Below are 26,615 nucleotides of genomic sequence, written 5' to 3' on the forward strand. Positions count from 1 at the left end.
CCCTTGTAAAAACAATTGTTTTATATAACTATGGGAAGCCGATTTCATTGGAATGATAAAGAAACATGATTACACCAAATTCTTCGATAAAATGGAAAACTAACCCTTCGAAAAACTTGATAATAAATGTTGCAAAATTCACACTCCAGGTGGGGATACAAAATCAATAAATATCGATTGCAAAAGCGAACATGGTAGGTACCCGTTAATCGTGGATATTCATAAAACTATGATTAAGTACTGGGCACATTTGGAAAATCTATGTGAATCCAGAAAAATTCTTATCGATGCTGTACAATGCAGCAAAGGGTTAGATGCCAACAAACTAAGCTAGCACAACTTCAACATAGGCTAATGTGTGACAAAAATGGGATTGATACTTCTCTGCTAAAGCCCATGGCCACAAACGACATACATTTTAAAAAACATATCTCAACACAGTTACAAAGCACTCACCAACAGTACTATAATCATAAAATATCTACTTAAAAACTACTTTATTATAAACTTATTGACCGCCCTTTCACACGCGCAACATACCTTGACGTCAAAAATGCAAACTTCCGACAAGCCATAACAAAAACAAGAATATATGCACACCGACTTGTAATTGAAATTGGTAGGTACAAAAATGTTGAACAACACAAAATCTGCAAAATCTGGTGTTGAAGATCAATTACACTTTTTGATAAAATGTCAAGGCATTACAAAACGCAGAAGTATACTATATATAAAAAATACACCAACTAAATCCAACATTTATTCAATTAACAGACACATAGAAACTATTCTTTCTACTTCTCTGCCTAGCACATATTGCTCCAAGCACAGGGCAGTATTGCTATGTTTGAACAAAGACGTCTTCTACTTTTTAATTGCTAGACCTCCTACCTAATGACATCAATTTGTCATTTGTTCAGTTTTGTTACTAGTATATACATTATAACTGTGCTAGGATATTGTAACCATTATAACATGTATTGTTTTTTCTTTTCTTGATGTTGATATTATTGTTCATGTTTGTATAATTCATATTGATATTCGGAAATAAATGATTGAATTGGAATTGGGATGGATGGATGGATGGATGCTTATATGTATGATTTTATAAAATTTAATACAGTTTAAAACAAAACGTTTGAATAGGCTCCGTGGGCCCCCTCGCTACGTTACTGTCAGCCCCCCCCCCCCCCCCCCCCCAGTTTTCACGGGCCTGGTATAATGTGTGTTCCAGCATAAACTCTACAGGCGCCACCACCGACAGAGAAACGTACTAGCGCTAGAGGACACTCGAACTAAGTGGTCCCATTCTCTGACTGATGTTTTACCCGTCCCAACCAGTGCTACATGAGTGCTATAACAAAAGCCGTGGTATGTGCTATCATGTCTGTGATAAACTGCATTTTATAAAAGATCCCTTGCTGCTTTTGCAAAAATGTAACGGTTTATTTTGTAACACATTGTGTCCAAAAATAACAAATGTTTGACATCCAGTTGCCGATGACTAATAAATCAAAGTGATATAGTGGTGTCGTTAAACAAAAAAACTAACTGATATATATTTTATATAGATATATAAAATCAGCTGATGACCACTTCCGCTTTGAAAACGTGTCATATGACACATCACGTGATATCAGATGTGTGGCCTTCTTTTTGAGAGCTTTATCCTTTCTGATAATAACTTTTTTGTTGTTGCGTGAACTTTGGAATCTGACAGGGAAAAAGTCCAAAGGTTTGTGGGACAGATGACCAAAGTCTAAACCTTTGCCACAAAATGAGTGAAAGTTCAACGGGTGAAGGTAAGATGAACTCTGAAATGTTCAGTCGCGGTCGGTAGTCCAAGGAAAAACATCTCTCTTTTTTTTTCCCCCGACCAGAATCAGAGTCCATGCGTATTAACAGTCACGGGTAGTACAATCATGCATATTTTTTCACTGATGCGTGTCATAATAAACATGTGACGCAGCGGTTAGTCGTGTATCCACTGTTATTGCTCTATGACAATGACTCAATGTCATGAACATGTTGTTGTCCAACAAATACCATCATGGCTTCCGGATTTAGAAAGAGGCCCAGTTTGGGTAACATGATGTTACAATATATGATGGATAACAATATGTTTATGTTTAGATTTAGTAGTTAAAATTTGTTTTATTTATATAGATGAATACATAAATGACCTCTTACTGTTTTTCAGTAGTAGTGTAAAGGTGCAGATCTGGAGTGGGGGTACCGAGGTGCACACACCCCTGTTTCATTGACATAAAATTTAAACATTTTTTTTTAAAGACTGTTCAAACACCTCTTGCCATGTCCACTGCCCCATCCCCCCGTTTACAAACAATGAGATGTTGGCTCTAGTCATGAACTACATTGACAGTCTCAAAATAAGCTCAGTGGTAGAGAGCTTGCCTGTCAACCCTCCCAAATTATGCAGGAGACTCCCGGTATTTGATCAAGTCTCCCAAAATCCTGCCTGAAAAGACAATTCTCCCAGGAAATCCTTATTTTCTAAGCATAAAAGAAATTCAAGCTACTGTGGATGTGTATTGATATTCAGTGTTGCCATATATAAAACTATCCAATTTCTTCCTAATAATGCCTCTGACTTGTACGTCTCCCCACTAGGTTACATAATGCAACAAGTGCCAGAGTTGACAGTGAAAGAAAGAAAGAAATGTTTTATTTAACGATGCACTCAACACATTTTATTTATGGTTATATGGCGTCAGACATATGGTTACGGACCACACAGATTTTGAGAGGAAACCCACTGTCGCCACTACATGGGCTACTCTTTCCGATTAGCAGCATGGGATCTTTTATTGGTGCTTCCCACAGGCAGGATAGCACAAACCATGGCCTTTGTTGAACCAGTTATGGATCACTGGTCGGTGCAAGTGGTTAACACCTACCCATTGAGCCTTGCGGAGCACTCGCTCAGGTTTTGGAGTCAGTATCTGGATTAAAAATCCCATGCCTCGACTGGGATCCGAAGCCAGTACCTACCAGCCTATAGACTGATGGCCTAACCACGACACCACTAAGGCCGGTGAGTTGACAGTGACTGTATCAGAAGCATGTATCAATCACAATGTCAAAATCACCTGTTAAAGCAATACAACAATTAGCTATATAACCAATACTTGTAGCAGTTGGCAGTGGGTCATAGGATCAATGTTCTTGATGGACTTGGGGGGGGGGGGGGCGGAGAGGGAGGCCTAGCCCGGTGGTAAAGTGTTCGCTTGATGCGTGGTTGATTTCGGATCGATCCCCTATCGGTGGGCCCATAGGTATAGCGCTATGGAATTGAATGCAACCACAGTCAACAGCGGGTATGGGATGCCTCCCCAAGAAAGAAAATGGGTTAATGTTATATACTGGTAGATAATGTACATCAGATGTAAACATTTTGCCATTATTGAGGAGCTTTACAATGGCACTTTTGTGCTGTAGGTGATGCTTCTGGCCTATGGCAATTTATATATCAACGATGGCAATTACTGTCAGTGGCATCGTTAAGTTCGAGCTCTGGATTAATAAAAAATCAATGTGGTGTCATTAAACAAAACAAACTTTGATGGACTTGGGTCCCTTCCACTATCCCATATAGTGCTCCACGACTGGTATATCAAATGGCATGGTATGTACTGTCCTGTTTATGGAAAAACATGCTACTATTTCATTTCTCAGCAAAAATACTCTTTGTGCTGAACGTGACCTTTTTCTGTCTTTCTTGATCAAATGTCAATGTAACCATTAATTAATGTTAAAAGAAGTTTAAAATTTGCTCATGTCTTGTTAAAGGCATACTGTCATGGATTTAAGGACCTTATTTGTCTACAGATGGATAATAAATAAAAATTACATTAATTGTTGGAAACCAAATCTAGCTATCGCATCACCCTAACTGAACCATGATGGAGTGAAATCCATGTCATCCCTCTCGGCAATTTTAGTTTTTGAATTATGGACCATTGCTATAATTCAATTAGTTTTACAAAATCTCATAATAAATGGAGTATGGTGGTTATGAAGAGGGTTGAATAAAGTACATTTAGGGACAAATCAAATTATTTTTGTTCAGGTAATACTTTGTTAGACCATTAAATAGGTCAATGGTCTGTGACAATATACCTTTAAACAAACATTCCTTTTTTCTGATTATATTGACTCAATAACTATGAGGAAAACTCAGTGATTTGTGCAGGGTATTATGTATTTCAGTTGTGATTAGTGGCCAGTAAGACATTCAGTTATTCCAATGTTTTTTAATGTACATAAAAACATCAATCACAGGGATGGGATTTACCTCAGTCATTTGAATGCTCACTTGAGGTGCTTGCATCACAGGATCGAGCCACGTCGGTGGATCTATTCAACTGATGGGGATTTTTCTTGTTCCAACTGGTGCATCACAACTGGTCAATGGCTCTCTGTAGGAAAGTGCATATAAAAGATCCCTTGCTGCATTAGAAAAAATTTAATGTTCAGGTTTCCTCTGATGACTATGTGTCAGAATTACGAAATGTTTGACATGCAATAGTTGATTATTAATTAATCATTGTGCCTTAGTTGTGTCATTAAACAAAACATACTTTGAACATGAATCACTGAATAAGTGTTACCACCCAATTCTACACAGTATCTGAGCCAGAAGTCTGTGAGAGGAAACCTGCTACATTTTTTCATTAGTAGCAAGAGATCATTTATATTTACCATCCCACAGACAGGATAGCACACACCACAGCCTTTGATATACCAGTCATGATGCACTGGCTAGAATGAAAAACACCCCAATGAGCCTGGCGACGGGGATCGATCCTAAACCGATTGCACTTCAAGCAAGTGCTATACCACTGGACTACATCCTGCTCTTGGAACCATGTTGACTGCTGTTACTGAGTACTATCATATATACATGTATGCAATTCAAGCAAGTGCTATACCACTGGACTACGTCCTGCTCTTGGAACCATGTTGACTGCTGTTACTGAGTACTATCATATATACATGTATGCAATTATTTTAATGTGCTTTGTCTACTGTTACTGTCCATAAAATGTATCATCACATTTGATTAAGTTTGTTTGTATTGTATTGTGAATGATATTTATTGTTATTTTTATTAGTTTAGCATTACCATCTGGCCCACTAATTTGCATTACCCATTACCGTTAAATACACATGATAAACTATTTTCACACATGGTATTTGGAAATATCTTGTAATCGGAGAATACAATGTGGTTGTCTAAAATCTCACCATACATCTGGTTTTTGTTCATGTGTCTTTAATCTTTTGGGAGTTTTTTGTTTCGCTATATGGCTATTCAAAATGGCTTTGAAAGCTTTTGTCCAGATATTTTAATTTTTTTATCCAGATATTTTAAAGATGTTTAATTTGTATATACCTGTGTATGTGAATAGCAACTCAGGAGGACATTTTATATGCAGATTCCATCATTGATATTAAAATAAAATTCTTCATTATCTTAGCAGGGTTTTAAAATGTTTAAGTTTTTATCTTACTAAATTATACATACGGACATTGGATTTGAAAAAATAACCCCACCCAACAAAACAATAATCATGTAGTATGCAGAGATTCCAATATTTATACCACTGCTGTATTTTGGTCATTTCTATATGTAGTAGAGGATGTATTTTAGAAACTAATTTTGAGGCATTTTAGTGTAATTTCACCCTTATAGTTTTTTAGCTTGAAAACCATATTGTTTTACTTGTGTTCTACGAAAGGAGGATTTCCAAGGTAACATGAAGTTTTATATTTCTATGTTGTTCCCCTCTGTGACGGAGCTGTTAAAATGTAATGGTAAGTATTTTACAGTGTAAACATGAATGTTGGTTGTTTATTGAATCTACAAAGTATGTTGCCAGTTCGTTGCTTCAGAACATGTAGTATTGATTTTTTATTCTGTACCAGAGATGACGGAACATGGCTCGAAATAGCAACCTGCAAAAAGCATTACATTTTTTAGGTTTAAATATAGCGGGTTTCCTCTGATGAGTATGAGTCAGAATTAAAAAATATTTGATTCTGATTCCAATGTTTTATAGTAGCTCAAATCCATACGCTTCCTTTCATTTTTCTTCCAAATACTAAACAAAATTTTAAATAATTGGCTAAAAAGAAATCCCGACAAAAATCCAGAATGTAGTTATGCGTATAATGCTTTATAAATATTTAAATTATGTTAAATACGATAAATATCTGCATACATATATACATACATACACACGCGCACACGCACACACATTATTATTTCAGCCCATATCCGATATGTATTTCTCGGGCATTAGCAACAAAATATTTTTTATTTCGTGATAAACAATAAGACACAAACATCTCCAATAAGTATTTGTTGGATATTTACAGAAGTTTTGGGTTCCTATTGATAGAATAATTAATAATAGAGCTAATTCACATTCCTATTGTATGGCCTCCCATTGTCAGTGCCTCCCAATTTGTAAACAGGGCTATTTTTAGGAGATCATGCGTGAGTTCATGGTTAGCGTCCACAAGTAGCCCCGCTATGTGCACATGCGCAGTGGAATGCGAGAGAGGTCTGTTACCAAATGTTTGACATCCAATAGCCGATGATTAATAAATCAATCTGCTCTAGTGGTGTCGTTAAACAAAGCAAACTTTGGTGGCTAAATGGAGAGGGTATTTAAATCCCTTAACACCCCTTCCATGGAACTGTCACTGCATAACCAGAAGATGATTCACATGATTTTTTCCAGGTTCCAGTAACCACTTATTTGGTTACATGAATTATTTTGGATAACCGGTACGTGGTGAGATACCTAATTCCAACACGTTAGTACAATGATACTGTACTATGCTGTTGTTCCAAATGGATTTTAGATTAACTGATTTTCAATAAGATACGATTTGTATGTTTAACTACTGATGTACTGCATATCAAGTGTTCTACTCTCGAGAACTATGATCAGTCCCCATTTGTGGACCCATTGAGCTATTTCTCGTTCCAGCCAGTGCACCATAACTAAGGCTGTGGTATGTGCTGTCCTGTCTGTGGGATGGTGCATATAAAAGATCCCTTGCTTATCATGGAAAAATGTAGCAGGTTTCATCTCAAAGAGTGGGCTGAATTTACCAAGCCTATTTATTTATGACTTACACAAATGTAACTACTTGTATTTACCAGGCTTAATGACTTACACACATGTAACTACATGTATTTACCAGGCTTAATGACTTACACACATGTAACTACATGTATTTACCAGGCTTAATGACTTACACACATGTACCTACTTGTATTTACCAGGCTTAAAGACTTACACACATGTACCTACTTGTATTTACCAGGCTTAATGACTTACACACATGTAACTACATGTATTTACCAGGCTTAATGACTTACACACATGTAACTACATGTATTTACCAGGCTTAATGACTTACACACATGTACCTACTTGTATTTACCAGGCTTAATGACTTACACACATGTATCTACTTGTATTTACCAGGCTTAATGACTTGCACACATGTACCTACATGTATTTACCAGGCTTAATGACTTGCACACATGTACCTACACGTATTTACCAGGCTTAATGACTTACACACATGTACCTACTTGTATTTACCAGGCTTAATGACTTACACACATGTACCTACACGTATTTACCAGGCTAAATGACTTACACACATGTACCTACTTGTATTTACCAGGCTTAATGACTTAACACACATGTACCTACATGTATTTACCAGGCTTAATGACTTACACACATGTACCTACTTGTATTTACCAGGCTTAATGACTTACACACATGTAACTACATGTATTTACCATGCTTAAACACCGCAGAATGGCAGGCTTCATAAATTCAGCCCTATATGTCAATATTACGAAATGTTTGACATCCAATAGCCAATAATCAATAAATCAGTGTGTTCTAGTAGTGTCGTTAAACAAAACAGACTTTTAACTTTTAACTCTAGAACTGTTTGCTATTTTTAATTTCTGTTTTGTGCCAGAAAATAATTTAATCGTACATAATAAAAACAAACTATAGGTGCCTCTACTAAATGGATATGGGTTTAAAATGTTTTGAAACTGATCACTGCATTCCATGCACTTTGACACATTTTAAAACCACAGTTCTCTTATAAAGATTGTAGGGTAAGTAATTTTACCCTCCGTATTCTGCGTATGGGCCCATACTAAATGGTTATGGATTTGAAATGTTTTGAAATTTGTCACTGCATTCCATTGCACTTAATTTGACAAATTTTAAACAGTAGTTTTCTTACTATCATTTATCCAAAAATTAATAAAAATAAGTCCATCAATTTTCATGATTGTAGTGTATTAACTTTTATCATTCATACCTCCTTAGAAGATACCTTGTGTAATATATCTGTATTTTTGTGCAAATAATAATAATACTATATCGTCGTTTGGCCAGAAAATACTTTGAGGGTACATAATAAAACAAACCCTAGCTGGTGCCCCTACTAAATGGTTATGGGTTAAAATGTTTTAAAATTGATCACTGCATTCCATGCACTTAATGTGACACATTTTAAAACCACAGTTCTCTTACTATCATTTATCTGAAAATTATAAAAATATAACTTCATTAGTTATCAAGTTTTTAGGGTGAGTAATTTTACCCTCTGTACCCTCTGGCAGAAACGGACAATAGATGCCCCTACTAAATGGTTATGGGTTTGGAATGTTTTAAAATTAATCACTGCATTCCATGCACTTTGACAAATCTTAAGCCACAGTTTTCTTAATATCATTTATCTGAAAATTATAAAAATATAAATCCATTAATTATCAAGATTTTAGGGAAGTAATTTTACCCTCCATACCCTCTGGCAGAAACCCTGAATTTTAGAACATAACAGTTCAATACATGACCAATTGGCAATTTGCTTGATTTTAATGTTGCGTAACTGACACACAAACAGTACAGTGGTTTATGTGAGAAACCCAATATGTTTTTGTATTGGCCTGATTGGTATGTTTTAATGCTTAAGGAGATCTGGAATGGCAAGCACCTGTAAAACAGGATTGGCTGTTAATGGGTTAACAGTATGCTTCTTGGTTCAGATGTTTGGATGCAAGACACAGGTAATAGTTACCAACCTGTTGATTTAGTTGAGGTGTGACAAACCTATACTTTTTACTTTTATATATATATGTATGTCTGTCTGTCTGTCTGTCTGTGTGTGTGTGTGTGTGTGTGTGTGTGTGTGAGTGTGAAGAGTTCAGGCGATAAACCGATAAATCCAATTTAGTAATTTTCTGCAAAAGATTTTTGTTTATGATTTCTATATAAAACATACATGTATCAAGTCCATAATGGGCGATCTTAAGTTGAAAAAAGTAAAGTAAATAAAGGACAGAATTTCAAAAAAATGCCGTGTATATCAAAGGCTGAGGTATGTGCTATTCTGTCTGTACAATTGTGCATATAAAAGATCCCTTGTTACTAATGAAAAAATGTAGCAAATTTTCTCTTTAAAATTACAAAATGTTTGACTTCCAGTAGCCAATGATTAATAAATCTAGTTGTGTCATTAAACAAAACAAACTTTAACTTTTTCTAAAAACTTATAGCTATGTGCCACCAGTACCATTCACGAGCGTATGAAGTGAAGGGGGGCAAGGGGGCATGCGTTCCCCCGCTTTGTAGCAGCAGCAATGTTTTTTTAAATATTTATACATGTATTTATAATGCGTGTGTGTGTGTGCGCCAATCCCCACTTTTTGGCACCTTCCTACACCCGTGCCAGTTGAAAAAACTGTTAACAGAATGCTGAGTCACTGAAAACTACTACTTCTGAAGTCCTATGTACATATGCTGGACAAATAACACTTGATAGTGATGGTATGTCACTCGATCTTTTGTAGGTCACGGTCAGTCTGACCCAATATCTGCTTATCTAACTCTATGTTTGTTGAGATTTTCTCACAAGATTTACAATGACCCAGTCAGTCCCTTAAAAATGTATTCTTTACTTAGGCCGATTACAAAAATGAACTTGTTTCCTAATGCATGCTGGGAAAAAAGGTAGATAGGTGGGAAATGTTTTTCTTTCTCATCCTCAGGTATATGGGACACAGCTATCTCATTAAAGAAAGTTATGAAAGAAATTTATATCTTTTATGGGATATCACATGTTGATGCTTTATCATCTGACCATGTCATATTAATGAGAGATGGTAATGTGAGTTTGTGGCAGGATTTAACTCACTCGGTTGAGTGTTTGTCTAAGGTGCTTGCGTCACTTGATCGAACCACCTCGGTATATCCATTCAGTTGATTGGTTGTTTTCTCTCATTCCAGCCAATGATTAATTAATCAGTGTGCTCTAATGGTGTCGTTAAACAAAACACACTTTAACTTCTAATGTGAGTCATTAGGCAAGTGTTTTACAAGCTGTCTTGTTAATTTGTAGTGTTAAATTTTATTTAACATAATATGAAACAAACATGGCAAATACAATATTTATGATAAAAAAGTAAAATAAAGAAGTTACTGTTTCAGTCATCTTTGTTTGCTTGTGTAAAATAATAGTTTGTTTACCGAATGGATGAGTGAATTTTTTTCCATCATATGCAGCCATGTGGGTACAAAAAGTGCATCCAACGTGGTTAAAATATTCACCTCCTCGGGTGTACTTTAACTATCCCACATGACTGCATTTGATAGTCTTATATTCACCTCCTCGGGTGTACTTTAACTATCCCACATTGACTGCATTTGATAGTCTTATATTCACCTCCTCGGGTGTACTTTAACTATCCCACATTGACTGCATTTGATAGTCTTATATTCACCTCCTCGGGTGTACTTTAACTATCCCACATTGACTGCATTTGATAGTCTTATATTCACCTCCTCGGGTGTACTTTAACTATCCCACATTGACTGCATTTGATAGTCTTATATTCACCTCCTCGGATGTACTTTAACTATCCCACATTGACTGCATTTGATAGTCTTATATTCACCTCCTCGGGTGTACTTTAACTATCCCACATGACTGCATTTGATAGTCTTATATTCACCTCCTCGGGTGTACTTTAACTATCCCACATGACTGCATTTGATAGTCTTATATACACCTCCTCGGGTGTACTTTAACTATCCCACATTGACTGCATTTGATAGTCTTATATTCACCTCCTCGAGTGTACTTTAACTATCCCACATGACTGCATTTGATAGTCTTATATTCACCTCCTCGGGTGTACTTTAACTATCCCACATTGACTGCATTTGATAGTCTTATATTAGTTTGGAAAATTATTATATATGATAAATCGATTACATAGCACCCAAGTGATTGTTTGTATCATCTTCTTGGTAATCGTTTAAAACAAGATTTCAACATGGCAAGTTAACATTAGATTTAGTTGGGTGACAGGGAACAAAAGATTATTTTATGTTAAGCCTTGGTGCCAGCTGTGTTTCATTTTCTGAATGAAGGTAATGCCACCCCAGCCAATTACATTATCGGTTAGAATCAGTTTGCTACAACTGATCAACTTTCGATTATGAAGTCAGTTAGAAATATATGAAGTCAAGAGGGATTTGAATTATTAGCACCATGCGTCTGAGTGTAGTGAGATTCATTCTACAAATCACTAATTTAGTCTTTACTATATGTTCAGTGTTATTAATCTTCTACTGATGCAATTTGAGGTGACTATAGGTTTTGTCTCCGTCCGTCTGTCTGTCCGTCTGCCCCACATATAGTTTTCTGGACCTTTCTTTCACAATGCCTCAAGTTACTGAGGTGAAATTTTGAATATAGCCTTATCAAGTACTGTTGCAGATCAAGTTTGACTGGAGGGGACTATAGGTTTCATTTCCGTCTGTCCGTTCGTCTGTCCCACATATAGTTTTCCAGATTTTGTTTCACAATATCTCAAGATATTGAGGTGAAATTTTGTGCATCGCTTTACCATGTACTGTCACAGATCACATGTAACTTTCATGGCAATTTACCCACTTTTGACAGAGTTATGGCCCTTGAAATTAGGAGATAAGAAAATCTGTTTTCCTGACTCTTTTTTTCCCCAGTAATACCTTAAGATATTGAGCTGAAATTATGTGTATAACTTTATTATGTACTATTACAGATAAAGTTTAACTTTCATGGCGATTTACCCATTTTTCACAGTTATGACACAAGTTTTAGCTTAGGATATATTGTAGCTAAGTGTCATGTACTGCCTTAGCAGTACTCTCAGAATGCTTGTTTCTGTTAGTGTATATGAAAACAGCCCAAACCTCAGCTTATTTACAATGATGCCATCATCTAAACTACGGGAACAATCACAGTTAACATTGTCTGTGACAATCTGCTATGGATTTTTATAGTGCATCATTATTTTTGACAGTCAGACTATTAGATGTCTGACATACAGTAATTGTGACACTTAGCCTTGTAGAAAGGAACGTTTGTTTAATGACACCCCAGCACATTTTAAACTTTGTCCAGTTGGGTGTGTCACATATGACTTATTTAGATATGGAGATAGGTGTATGCCTGGAGATAGGTGTGTGCCTGGAGATAGGTGTGTGCCTGGAGATAGGTGTGTGCCTGGAGATGAATAAAACATGCTTCAACAACTTCAACCCTGCTGCTTCATTGTAATTTAGGTTTTGATAAATATGAAACTGTTACAGTTGTTTACGAGAGCCTAGCTGATGGGCAGTGATAGCCCATGCCAAATAGAATTTGGAGAAACTAAGCCAGTAGCTGACACTTGATTGAGTGTGATCAATTTGTTACATTAGAACTGCTGGCTGTAACCAACATGGACCTAGGGGGTGTGGGTGTGGTGGGGTGTGGGTGTGGTGTGGGTGGGAAGTAATTTTTATCATAAAGTAGACCTTATGTATTAGACTTATTAAGTATGTTTAGGAGCAAGACATAACCTGATTGCATCTCTATAGGATCATATCCCTGTTGGACCCATTGGGCTATTTTTTGTTCCAGCCAGTGCATCACGACTGGTACCGGTATATCAAAGGCCGTAGTATGCGCTATCCTGTCTGTGGGATGGTGCATATAAACGGTCCCATGTTACTAATGAAAAATGTAGCAGGTTTCCTTTCTAAGACTATATGTCAAAATTACCAACTATTTGACATCCAATAGCCGATGATTAATAAATCAATGTATTCTAGTGGTGTTGTGTAACAAAACAAACTTTAACAATGTTTTTTTTTCTTTCATGTTCCAAATTTCCAAGGCATTTATACTGTTACTTGTTTGAAGGTGTGGGACGTTGCCTAGTGGTAAACTGCTCGCTTGATGAGCGGTCTGTTTAGGATCGATCCCTGTCGGTGGCCCCATTGGGCTATTTCTCGTTCTAGCTAGTGCTCCATGACTGGTGTAAACAAAGACTGTGGAATGTACTATCCTGTCTGTGGGATGGTGCATACAAAAGATCCCTTGCTGCTAATCAAAAAGAGTAGCCCATGAAGTGGTGACAGTGGGTTTCCTCTCTTTATATCTGTGTGTTCCTTAACCAAATATCTGATGCCATATAACAGTAAATAAAATGTGTTGAGTGTGTCGTTAAATAAAACATTTCCTTCCTGTTTGAAGAACGTAACAGATCCAATAATTTTGTCATACATGTTACAAATGTATTGTTTTGACAAATACAGAACAGATTTACAAGTATTTAAACAACAACATCAAGGTGACTTGCAATATGACTCTCACCCTGATGATGGTCACTGGCAGTAGGCCTGACCTGTGCATATTAGTTGAGTCTACCACTATTTAATCATTTCTTGTCACTTCGTTGATATAACATTTGGTCTGAGGCCAACTGTCACCTAATGTTGGTATTAAGGATGGGTATTGCCATTTATTTTGTCTTGAAATACATAGCGATATTAGATGAATGTGTATTGTGTCATGTTGCAGAAAATCGTTGGTTGGTATTAAAAATCTATTTATTTTTTGGGAAGACGACCTCTATATAATGTATGTTAGTTTACTTAGGAATACTGAAGATGCTATCATTTTTATGTTGCACCCTTTGCCTGCAGTGTAATGTTAATATTAATTGTTTCACAACATGGATAATTCTGTCAAGAATATCAAAATATAAATGTGCTGTCTTTTAGTGTAAACAGTGGAATCCCCCAAAACTGGAACTAAACTAGAAAATCATCAAACAAATCAAGTTGGACCGCAAACTAAATATAAATGATTTATTATATGTATATTTTTATTTTTGACAGTTCACAAGAATGTATCTAAAACAAATTCCATGTTTGTAGAAATTGTTGGTTAATATGACCAGAGCTGATTATAAACATTCTAAATTATGTGTACATGTCTGTCTGACTGTGTGTGTATACATGTATATGACTTTATATTTAAAAACTGGCCCCCCCCCTCCTCCCCCCAGTTTCTAACATCTTCTGATGCCTATGCATTCCAATAGGTATCTCGAAGAATGTTTAAAGGAAATGGTTTATTTAACGATGCACTCAACACATTTTATTTAAAGTTATATGGTTAAGGACCACACATATATTGAGGGAGGAAACCCACTGTCGCCACTTCTTGGGCTACTCTTTTCGATTAGCAGTAAGGGATCTTTTATATGCACCATCCCATAGACAGGATAGCACATACCACAGCTTTTGATGTACCAGTTGTGGTGTACTGGCTGGAACGAGAAATAGTCCAATGGGCATACCGACCGTGCATTGAGCGAGCGCTTAACCACTGGGCTACGTTCTGCCCCCAATGCTTGTCACAAAGAGATAACTGTAGTATTTTCCTATCAACACATGTATATTAAGTTAGTACATGTACTGACTATTACTGACCAGTTATGTTAACACTAACAAATCTGTCAGCAGCAAAATGTCAGTTGGGAGGCCCTGTTTGGGTTGTATGGATTAATCTCATTGTTCCCTACAGAAGGTGTGATACTTACATGTATGGTATGGTAACTAAACTCTTATCTCGAGTCCAGTAACAAAGACAGACTAATAAACTACTAGCTGGGAAGGCAGGTTAATGGACACCCTACAGCTACATGTATAATGGGGGCCATAACTTCAAAATGTCTCGGTTTGCCGATTTTAGCCATCATTTTAGAGTTGATCTTTTGGTCATTTTTAAGTAGAAAAACATTTTAAAAAAATTGTTTTAATAAGTTGTACAATCATTTTAACTGGATTAGTAAGCAAACATGGTAGTGTTGTGGGTTTTTTTTTTTTTTTCCTTCATTTGTACATGTAATTTAATAAAAAAAGAAAGAAAAGTAATAATAATAATAATAATAATGAAATTAAATGAAGAAAATAATGATAAAAACTGTAACTGACCAATTTGCTAGGAATATGTCTTGTCCTGTATAGACAAGTACGGAATATCAAATATAGAGTTAAATCAGTTGATACACAATGAACCTACTTATTGATATCAAAGGCTTTGGTATGTGCTATCCTGTCTGTGAGATGGTTCATATAAAAAAATCCCTTGCTACTAATGAAAAAATGTTGCAGGTTTCTTCTCTAAGACTACATGTCAAAATTACCAAATGTTTGATACCCAATAGCCAATGATTAATAAATCAATGTGCTCTTGTGGTGTTGTTAAACAAAACAAACTTTTATATAAAAGAGTAGTTAATAATATAGTTTATAGTCATATGGTAGCAGCAGGTTTCTTTTGTGAAGACCAGGTGTTGCAGTTACGAAGTGGTAGATATTTAATACTGGTGTCATTGTGCTTAAAGAAGGACCGAATGTAGCCCAGTGGTATAGCTCTTTACTGATGCACTCTTGATCTAAAATCGATGCCCCAAGGCTATTTCTTGTTACAGTCAGTGCACTATGACTGGCTGTGGTATGTGCTATCCTGTCTGATGGATGGTTCATATAAAAGATCCCTTGCAACTAATGAAATTTTTTTGCAGGTTTTCTCTCTGAGACTGTATGTCAGAATTACCAAATGTTTGACATGCAATGTGCTCTAGTGGTATCGTTAAACAAAACAAACTCTTTAGTTTATAGCTATAACGCAGCAGCAGCAGCAGCAGGTTTCTGTTATACGTTGTTGCAGTTACAAACGGGTAGATATTTAATACTGGAATCATTGGTGTTAAAGAAACATCACTTTCCTGACAGACACATACATCTATAGACACAGACACATACATATATAGATAGACAGACACATACATATATAGACAGACAGACAGACATATATCTATACACATACACACACATATATATATATATATATATAGACAGACATACATATACAGACACATACATCTACAGACACATACATCTATTGACAGACTCATACATCTATAGACAGACACATACATCTATAGACAGACCCACAAATCTATAGACAGACACATACATATACATGTATAGACAGACACATACACATACATGTATAGACAGACACATACACATACATGTATAGACAGACACATACATGTATAGACAGACACATACATATACATGTATAGCCAGACACATACATATACATGTATAGCCAGACACATATACATACATGTATAGACAGACACATACACATACATGTATAGACATACATATACATGTATAGACAGACACATACATATACATGTATAGACAGACACATACATATACATCTATAGACAGACACATACATATACATCTATAGACAGACACATACATATACATGTATAGACAGACCAGATGCATTCCTGTCTGAATATATTGGCCATCCATTACTGTTGTATTTATAACTGTAGTCATAAATTATTTCAAGGTTAGCTTGAATAAATCACTCATCTGCATGTGTGTGTGTGGTGACAAATGACCATCTAGAACATCAGTATTTTGATTAACAACCAACTGGCAAGTTTTCCATGTAATATTAACCTACTGTTATTTTTCCACTGACTGGTACATACATGTGTATTCCCCACCTCCAAGCATAATGTAGGTTGGTTATCATCTTCATTTCAGTCTTCACTCAAAAAGGTGAGAATTTTTTCATAGGCATTGGATGGGCATGGGGAAGAAAAGTGTGCTCTAGTGATGTTGTTAAACAAAACAAACTAAGGAAAGGGTAGTGTACAGACTCAAAGCCGGCCTCGGTGGTGTCGTGCGTAAGTCATCGGACATAAGGCTGGGAGGTACAGGGTTTGCAGCCCGGTAACGGCTCCCACCCAGAGCGAGTTTTAATGACTCAGTGGGTAGGTGTAAGACCACTACACCCTCTTCTCTCTTACTAACCACTAACAACTAACTCACTGTCCTGGTCAAAAACAAGTTTGAAATAGGCTTGACAGAGTCCGTAAAAAACACTATACCATCATTACCAATTAATTTTATGAATCAAGGAAATTGAAGAGGATTAAACACATGATCAAAATTTACTAATCAGTAATCATTATTAATATATTAATTACTGGCATTCCAATACTAAGACCACCCTACTATTAACACTATTTTTAATAAAACCCACAAGTGGTTATAATAGTGAAGTTTCATAGTTTTGGACATCAGATAGCAGTATTGGTAGTGGTAGTGTAAAATGGTTGTGGTATGTGCTGTTCTGTCTATGGGATGGCACATATAAAATATCCCTTGCTATTAATGGAAAAAATGTAGCATGACTATATGTCAGAATTGCCAAATGTTTGACATCCATTAGCCAAGGACTAATATATCAATGTGCTCTAGTGGTGTTGTTAAACAGAACAGACTTTAACTTTTACTAAAGTTACACCTGTATTAGACATCAGACGGCTGTACCAGTAGTTTAAAAAATGTGATATATTAGATATCAGACGGCTGTACTAGTAGTTTAAAATGTGATATATTAGACATCAGACGGCTGTACCAGTAGTTTAAAATGTGATATATTAGACATCAGACGGCTGTACCAGTAGTTTAAAATGTGATATATCCGACATCAGACGGCTGTACCAGTAGTTTAAAATGTGATATATTAGACATCAGACGGCTGTACCAGTAGTTTAAAATGTGATATATCCGACATCAGACGGCTGTACCAGTAGTTTAAAATGTGATATATTAGACATCAGACGGCTGTACCAGTAGTTTAAAATGTGATATATCCGACATCAATCAGGCTGTACCAGTAGTTTAAAATGTGATATATTAGACATCAGACGGCTGTACTAGTAGTTTAAAATGTGATATATCCAACATCAGACGGCTGTACCAGTAGTTTAAAATGTGATATATCCGACATCAGACGGCTGTACCAGTAGTTTAAAATGTGATATATCCGACATCAGACGGCTGTACCAGTAGTTTAAAATGTGATATATCCGACATCAGACGGCTGTACCAGTAGTTTAAAATGTGATATATCCGACATCAGACGGCTGTACCAGTAGTTTAAAATGTGATATATCCGACATCAGACGGCTGTACCAGTAGTATAAAATGTGATATATCCGACATCAGACGGCTGTACCAGTAGTTTAAAATGTGATATATCCGACATCAGACGGCTGTACCAGTAGTTTAAAATGTGATATATTAGACATCAGATGGCTGTACCAGTAGTTTAAAATGTGATATATTAGACATCAGACGGCTGTACTAGTAGTTTAAAATGTGATATATTAGACATCAGACGGCTGTACCAGTAGTTTAAAATGTGATATATCCGACATCAGACGGCTGTACCAGTAGTTTAAAATGTGATATATCCGACATCAGACGGCTGTACCAGTAGTTTAAAATGTGATATATCCGACATCAGACCGCTGTACCAGTAGTTTAAAATGTGATATATCCGACATCAGACCCCTGTACCAGTAGTTTAAAATGTGATATATCCGACATCAGACCCCTGTACCAGTAGTATAAAATGTGATATATCCGACATCAGACGGCTGTACCAGTAGTTTAAAATGTGATATATCCGACATCAGACGACTGTACCAGTAGTTTAAAATGTGATATATCATTAAACAAACATTCCACTCCTTTGTGGAGGGTGGGGGAGGGACATAGCCCAGTGGTAAAACGTATGGCCGGTCTAGGATCGATCCCCGTTGGTGGGCCCATTGAGCTATTTCTCATTCCAGCCAGTGCACCATGACTGGTATGTCAAAGGCCTTGTTATGTGCTATTCTGTCTGTGGGATGGTGCATATAAAAGATCCCTTGCTACTAATGGAAAAATGTAACAAGTTTTTCCTGTAAGACTATATGTCAAAATTACCAAATATTTGTCATCCAGTAGCCGATGATTAATAATTGTAAACTGATGGCAAGTGTGTTCTGTATTGTGATTGGTTAATTACAATGTACATTATTTTTTGGGGATCAAATGAAAATAACACCCGGAAAGCTAATGACGTCATTAGAAAGTGACGTCATTAGTAATTGGAACAGGCTAAGTTGACGGTTCAAGGTTCTACAGTTAGATTGTAGCCAGGTATTGTTTTTCAAGAAATACCAAATATACAGTTAGTTCCGTTGAAAAACGATTCAGTTTACAGTGGACATAACCATATGGAGTTTTTAGATTTGCAGGTGTTATTGTCTATTTGATGCCCACAAATGTTTCATTTTTAACCTCAGGCTTCGGTCAAAAAGTACATTTGCGGGATCAAATAGACAATAACACCCGCAAGTCTAAAAAACCCTCCATGTGGTTATCTTCTAAATCAGTGTTCTCTAGTGGTGTCGGTACAACAAACTTTAATATTCCCTTCCTTTGTTTTGTGTTATAAGAAAATACTGGCGATACTGCAGCTTTATGTAAACTGTTTTAGCCAGATGAGTGTTTTGTTTGCGATAGTTTCCATGTTGCAGGTGTGTCAGCTGTTCACCTGTGTATAGCAGTAACACAGGAATTGGCTGTTGTGATTCCCCGTGCCTCCACTCCTACTGACGTTTATCAGCCGTGTTTACTCAAGACAGAAATAGGAAAGATATACTTTGAGCTAGCCAGAAATATTTTCTAAGAGATCACCCTTACACAACGGCTGTCCATGCCTCACACATTATAAAATAAAAAATTACAAAGTGTACTTTAATATGTAATAGAGGCAGGACGTAGCCCAGTGGTAAAGTGCTCACTTGATGGTTTCCTGTTGGTTATTTCTCATTCCAGCCAGTGCACCATGACTGGTATATCAAAAGCCATGGTATGTACTCTCCAGTCTGGGATGGTGCATATAAAAGATCCCTTGCTACTAATTGAAAAATGTAGCAGATTTCCTCTCTAAGACTATGTCAAATTACCAAGTGTTTGACATCCAATAGCCAATGATTGATTAATCAATGTGCTCTTGTGGTGTCGTTAAACAAACCAAACTTAATCTATAATGTGTGATTAAAAAACCTGCAGATCCTGTGCTTGTAAAAATGACAGTTTGGAAATTATCATGGCCATGTCTTCCTATCCCAGCCAGTGGTCCAAGACTGGTGTATCAAAGGCCATGGTATGTGCTGTCCTGTTTTTTTTGGGAAAATACACATAAAAGATCAGTAGCTAGTAATGAGAAAAATGTAGCAGGTTTCCTGTGATGACGATGTGTCAGAATTACCAAATGTTCGACATCCAATAACTGATCAGGGCTTCTAGATTATGGAAGCCCCACTCCCGTGGCTAGTGATATTCAACGTTTGGCTAGTAAATAACTACTATTACCATGCCCGATGGGTAGTGAAAAAAAAGTTGGCAAATGTTGCATTTAAGTCTATATTGTAAATATGAATATCCTGTTCCCACTCCTACCTCCCAAATCTTAGTGTTTTTAAGCTAGATCTCCCTGTTTAGGTGCCATATCTGATTATTACTATTAGTAAAATTGTATTTACTTTTAGGTAAAGTAGGGCTAGTGGATTTTTAATTGTGGCTAGTAAAATACATTAATTATTGATCCAATAGCTAGTGGATTTTATAAAAATTCTAGAAGCCCTGCTGATGATTCATTAATCATTGTGCTCTAGTGGTATTGTTAAATGAAACAAACCTTCTTTCATGGTAATACCAACACAAGGTCAAACGTTACTGAAATCTGAACCTTGTAAAAGATGCATATGTATGAGCACAGGAATGTTGTATTTGTAGTTTGCCTGCCCACCACCACTACTAAATAGTTTTTTTTACCCCCTTTTTTTTTAATCAAAATGTTTTTAGATTAAGAAATGAAACAAAACATAATCATGTACATGTATGCAAATAATTAAGAACAATATTTTCATGCATTGAATAATAAGGTGCAATATGTTTTCAAGGACACAAGTATATTTCTAGATTTCTAAATCTGTTGTCGGACATGCTGATTATTGTTAGTAGAAACTAATGACCTGGGCAAGCCACAATAACTGCATTATAGGATTATTGAGATTACATATCTGTATGTACATGTATACTCTTTAATCTGGTTTTAGGATTATTTGTCCAAATTACACAGTAAAGAGTTCATTTAAGAATTGACCACACATATTTCTTCGCTTCATGAGGAGACTTAATTTAGCATAGGAATGCAAATGTTCATTCACTATTATTATTATTTATTTCAACTTATTTTTCATGCTTATATCCAATTACGGTTCAAGCATGCTGTCCTGGGCACACACCTCAGCTATCTGAACTTTCTATTCAGAACAGTGGGTTAGTTGTTAGTTAGAAAGAAGAGGGTGTAGTGGTTTTACACCTACCCACTGAGTCCTTAAAACTCACTCTGGGTGGGTGGGATCCAGTACCTGGCTGTGAACTCTATACCTACCAGCCTTATGTCCGATGACTTGACCACGACACCACCAAGGCTGGTGTTCACTATTATAATTAATCAAATCAGATGATTACTAGATGACATCAAAATGTGCTGAGGTATCATTATACAAAATATTTATTTCACACTAAATTCAGTGCAGCATGTGTGATGTGGCTACAAAACTTAAAATACACAATTTCCACTGAAAGTATGAGCCGGACTGTATGTATGCATCCAGTGATAATGCGAGGGCGGGACATAGCTTAGTGGTAAAGCGCTTGCCTGATGCGTGATAGATCTAAGATCAATCCCCGTCAGTGGGTCCATTGGGCTATTTCTCGTTCCAGCCAGTGTTCCACAACTGGTGTAACAAAAGCTGTGGTATGTACGATCCTGTCTTGGATGGTGCTTATAAAAGATCCATTGCTGCTAATCGAAAAGAGTAGCCCATGAAGTGTGTAGTCCATAACCATATGTCCGATACCATATAAGCGTAAATAAAATGTGTTGAGTGTGTCGTTTATAAAACCTTCCTTTCATGCATTGATAATGCTCTCTTTGGAAATGGTGTATTTTAAGTTTTTTTGTAGCCGCACATCAAGCACCACAAAATACATCCAGTGTGAATGAGCCCTTATTGGATAGTCCTGATATTTAAACATTTATAATTGTTTAACTGATAACTAACAGAGGCATCTATTCATTTAAAATTGTGTGTTGGTTGGAGGTGATAATTAAAACAATATATTTCATGTGACCAGATTTGACAAAACCAGTTTTTCATTCATTCATTCATTCATTCATTCATTCATTCATTCATATCTTATTTCCGTGCTTATATCCAATTAAGTTTCAAGCATGTTGTCCTGGGGACACACTTCATCTATCTCGACTGTCTGCCCAGGACACTAGGTCGGTTGTTAGTGGTTAGTGAGAGAAGGCGGTGTAGTGGTCTTACACCCTCGCATTGAGTTATTAAACTTGTTTTGGGTGTGAGCCGGTACTGGGAGGTGAACCGAGTACCTACCAGCCTACTAGGACCGGTGTATTTCAACAAGAAAATTAAGTTTTATGAATGGGTTACTGTGAAAGTGGAAATTGTTGACACGACTCAAAAATTAGGCTACATTTGTTCCCTAAAAGTCAGTGCATTGACTATAAAGAGCCAATACTTTCAGTTACTTATCCCTGTTGTTGCCACATGACACCCACTGCATTAGATCTGCTCTGATCAACACATTATATGGGGTGTAAATATGTTGAGGCAATCCACTTACCTAGCTAATATATGTCGTATCAGATGGTAGTCACAGACTGTGCCTAGTGCCCTTGACTAATCTAAACTCTACGCTAGAGATGGCAAGTCGGTAATGCGTGTGACAAGATCTTCATTGTAGTGGGATTATGCTTTAACGACACCGTAACCTGTAAAAGGTCTTAGTCACAACATAGTTACACCTGTTTAAGAAGGAAAGAGAGAGAGAGAGAGAGAGAGAGAGAGAGAGAGAGAGAGAGAGAGAGAGAGAGAGAGAGAGAGAGAGAGAGAGAGAGAGAGAGACACAAACACAAATCCAGATTCAGAGTGAGAGAAGGTGGGAGAAAGACAGACAAACTGGAGAGAGAGAGTGAGGGATGGAGAGAGAGAGAGAGAGTTTGAGGCAATTAGAGGGGGAGAGAGTGAGAGGGGACAGAGAGGGAGAAGGAAAGAGAGAGAAATATACAGAAAGGACGAGGAGGGAGAATACTCCAATCAAAACATGTCTGCTTATAAAAAATAAAAAATTGACATACAGTTTTGAAGCCGATTCTAAAAGATTTAAAAGTCCAATAATCAGTGAAGAGCCATTGTTAAGTCTAAGTGGAATTATGATTTTTTTTTATCTCACTTTATAGTAGTAAAAAGGCAAGATATAGGTATTACTCTCCTGATCGTGGCAGCAGTGGTATCAAGTTTCGCATTTAGATCAGTTTCTCACAGATTATAAGTTTACAGTTGCACCTATGGATGTTCTTCATGGTGCACTGAAAAGTTTTGTGGAATTCTTTTTAAATAAATTATTTATTTTTAATGGCTGAAATGTTTTTAAAGTAGTTAAAATGTACAGTGTGAGTATGACTAACTAAAATAAAATGGGACTAATTGCAACAATTAAAAAAAAACTTATTTAGAACGTGGTCCAAAATATTATAATTTTATTAAAACTCCCAATCATACTTAATGGTGAAGTAGACCTAAAAAGAACTGGCTGAAACAGGGGTACCTCTGGCTTCTATCTAGGTCTGTTGTGGAGTAACTATACGTTAGACAGACACAGCTGACATGTGGATGGTCAGATATGTGTTTATTCCACAATGAGTTAGTAATGTGAACTGCAGGTCTCTGACGATTTCAAATTTACGTAACCCATCTCTTTTTTTTCTCTTTTTCAACATGACCGTGTAAATGATGTACTAAATTTAATTTATCCTGCAACCACTGTTTCTATTGACAGAATATGATGATGGATAAAACAGTCATATTTTGTCACTCATGTGACGTCACATGCATAGCTACATTACAAAATTGCTCATTTGACCTCTAGGTCATCATACAATGTGGCTGAAATAACAGAAATAATAGCTTTTTCACATAATTTTTATGGTCTGCAGGATAAAGATAATTACTAGTTAATGACCTGGGATATCTGCTTTATCCTGTTCAGGCCGAATGAGAAATTCCGCTTGGCAGAGCCTCGCTGAATTTCCCATTGTTACTTTCACAGGATAAAGCAGATATCCGACGTCATTAACAAGTTATTCTCTATATACGCACAAAAACTGACTTACACAAAGTTTGACTTTCGAGGGTGACATGTGGATGAAATGATCATTCTCAATTTTTAACAGGCCTGTTGGAAATGCTTTATGCCTCAGTCTTTATAAACATTTGGTTTGCCTCAGTCTTTATAAATTATTTTGGTGCCTCAGTTGTTATAAAGTTTTGTGTGCCTCAGTCTTTATACATTTTTGTATACCTTTAGTGTTTATAAGCTATTCATATTGTGTGATTCCTAATTAGTGTTTTGGTACATTGTACTATCTTTTTTATTTTTTTTAAGATATATAGTTTATTCCTGTATAAATGTTATTGTCGTTAATTGTACTTTGTGTTGATAATGTCTGCAAAAGAGGTGATATTAAAAAAAGGATTATTATAGTCTTGTTTTTATGAAGAAAAAAAGCAAAATATAGTTATTACCTTTTTGATGACAGTGATGGTGTTTGTGACAGCAGCAACAGTGGTGACAATGGCATCAACTTTGCATTAATGAGGTTTATTGCATTATGTTCCAAATAAAAATATGTTTAAAGTCATTAAAAAGTAACTAGAGAATCAGAGTAATGATTTCCCTTTTCAGTTATGAATATATTCAAATTGTCCCCATAGCCAAGATAGTACGCACCATGACCTTTGATGTACCAGTGCAGTGTTTCTGCCAGAAAGAAAGTTTTGGGTATGGCGCTATGGAATTGAATGCAACCAGTCTCCCTCAAAAAGAAAATGGGTTAAGTTTAGGATTAGGGTTAAGAAAATCATACAGTAATGATAAGTCATTAATTTTGTCTGAAGGTTAAACTTAAAAAAAATTTGGGTACCATATCCATTTTACCCTCTGGCAGAAATCCTGCAGTGATGAGACTTCGGTTGAGATGGGGATTCCCCCCCCCCCTCCCCCCACACACACACACACACTTGGTTCACTGAGTGTGATCAATGAATATTAGTGCAGTGAAGGTTTAATGATTTATCGTTATTTGAAATTTCAGATACCAATGGTAACTGGGGGAAAAAAATAAAATGTTTGAAGGTGCTAGGTAGTCTGTATAAATATTTTGATTTGTTTTTCTTTTCTACCTTGTAAGAGCAGATTATTGTTTTGCATGGCCTTTGTCTTTCTTCTCTATTTGTCAATACTGCTTGCTTCTGCTTTCTACAATTATTACAATTACATTTAGATAATCATTTATATTGCATATAGCAGATTGGTACAGATTTGCTTAACATTGACATATTAATATCAATTTTAAAAACAGTATTTAAAATAGAGTACACTTTAAAATAATAGAAAATCAGCACCAGTACACTGAGACTAACAAATTATTTACAAAAACTGAGGCAAGTCTGTTTTTCATTCATTTTTGGTTATTTTTTCGTGCTTATATCCAATTAAAGTTCATGCACGCTGTCCTGGGCACATACCTCATCTATCTGGGCTGTCTGTCCAGAACAGGGGTTTAGTTGTTAGTGGTTAGTGAAAGAGAAGGCAGTGTAGTGACCTCACACCTACTAAACTTGCTCTGGGTGCGAGCCTGTATCTGGATGTGAACCCATCACCTATCAGCCTTAATTCTGATGACTTAACCACTACATCAGTATTTCTCCACTTGTAATTGTGGTGCCTCTATTCAGATACGATTCAAGCATGCTCTCCATGGTATATATCTTGGCTGTCTGTCCAGGATAAAGGTTAACAGTGTAGTAGTGTTAGACATCAGATGAAATTTTCTGATCTACTCTGTTTTCACCAGTTGATCATTATTTTTTATTAACAGCTCAGTAGGAGATGATGTGCAGTCTATCATTATTTTTTGGATAACATAGCTCAGTAGCAGATGATGTGCAGTCTATCATTATTTTTTGGATAACATAGGTCAGTAGCAGATGATGTGCAGTCTATCATTATTTTTTGGATAACATAGCTCAGTAGCAGATGATGTGCAGTCTATCATTATTTTTTGGATAACATAGGTCAGTAGCAGATGATGTGCAGTCTATCATTATTTTTTGGATA

At 36.3% G+C, this 26,615-nt stretch overlaps 1 protein-coding gene across 1 annotated transcript in view; it reads left to right on the forward strand.

The window, feature by feature from the left end:
• Positions 1 to 1,653: 1,653 nt before the first annotated feature.
• The window catches only part of LOC121388769 (hepatocyte nuclear factor 4-gamma-like), a 107,393-nt gene continuing 82,431 nt past the window's right edge, over positions 1,654 to 26,615 (forward strand). Inside the window, exon 1 of the mRNA XM_041520264.1 lies at positions 1,654 to 1,802. Coding sequence (XP_041376198.1) covers positions 1,778 to 1,802 — 25 coding nt within the window. The 5' untranslated portion in view covers positions 1,654 to 1,777. The remainder of the gene's footprint in view (positions 1,803 to 26,615) is intronic.

Source organism: Gigantopelta aegis, chromosome 14, assembly GCF_016097555.1.
Source record: "Gigantopelta aegis isolate Gae_Host chromosome 14, Gae_host_genome, whole genome shotgun sequence".
NCBI classification, from domain to species: domain Eukaryota; kingdom Metazoa; phylum Mollusca; class Gastropoda; order Neomphalida; family Peltospiridae; genus Gigantopelta; species Gigantopelta aegis.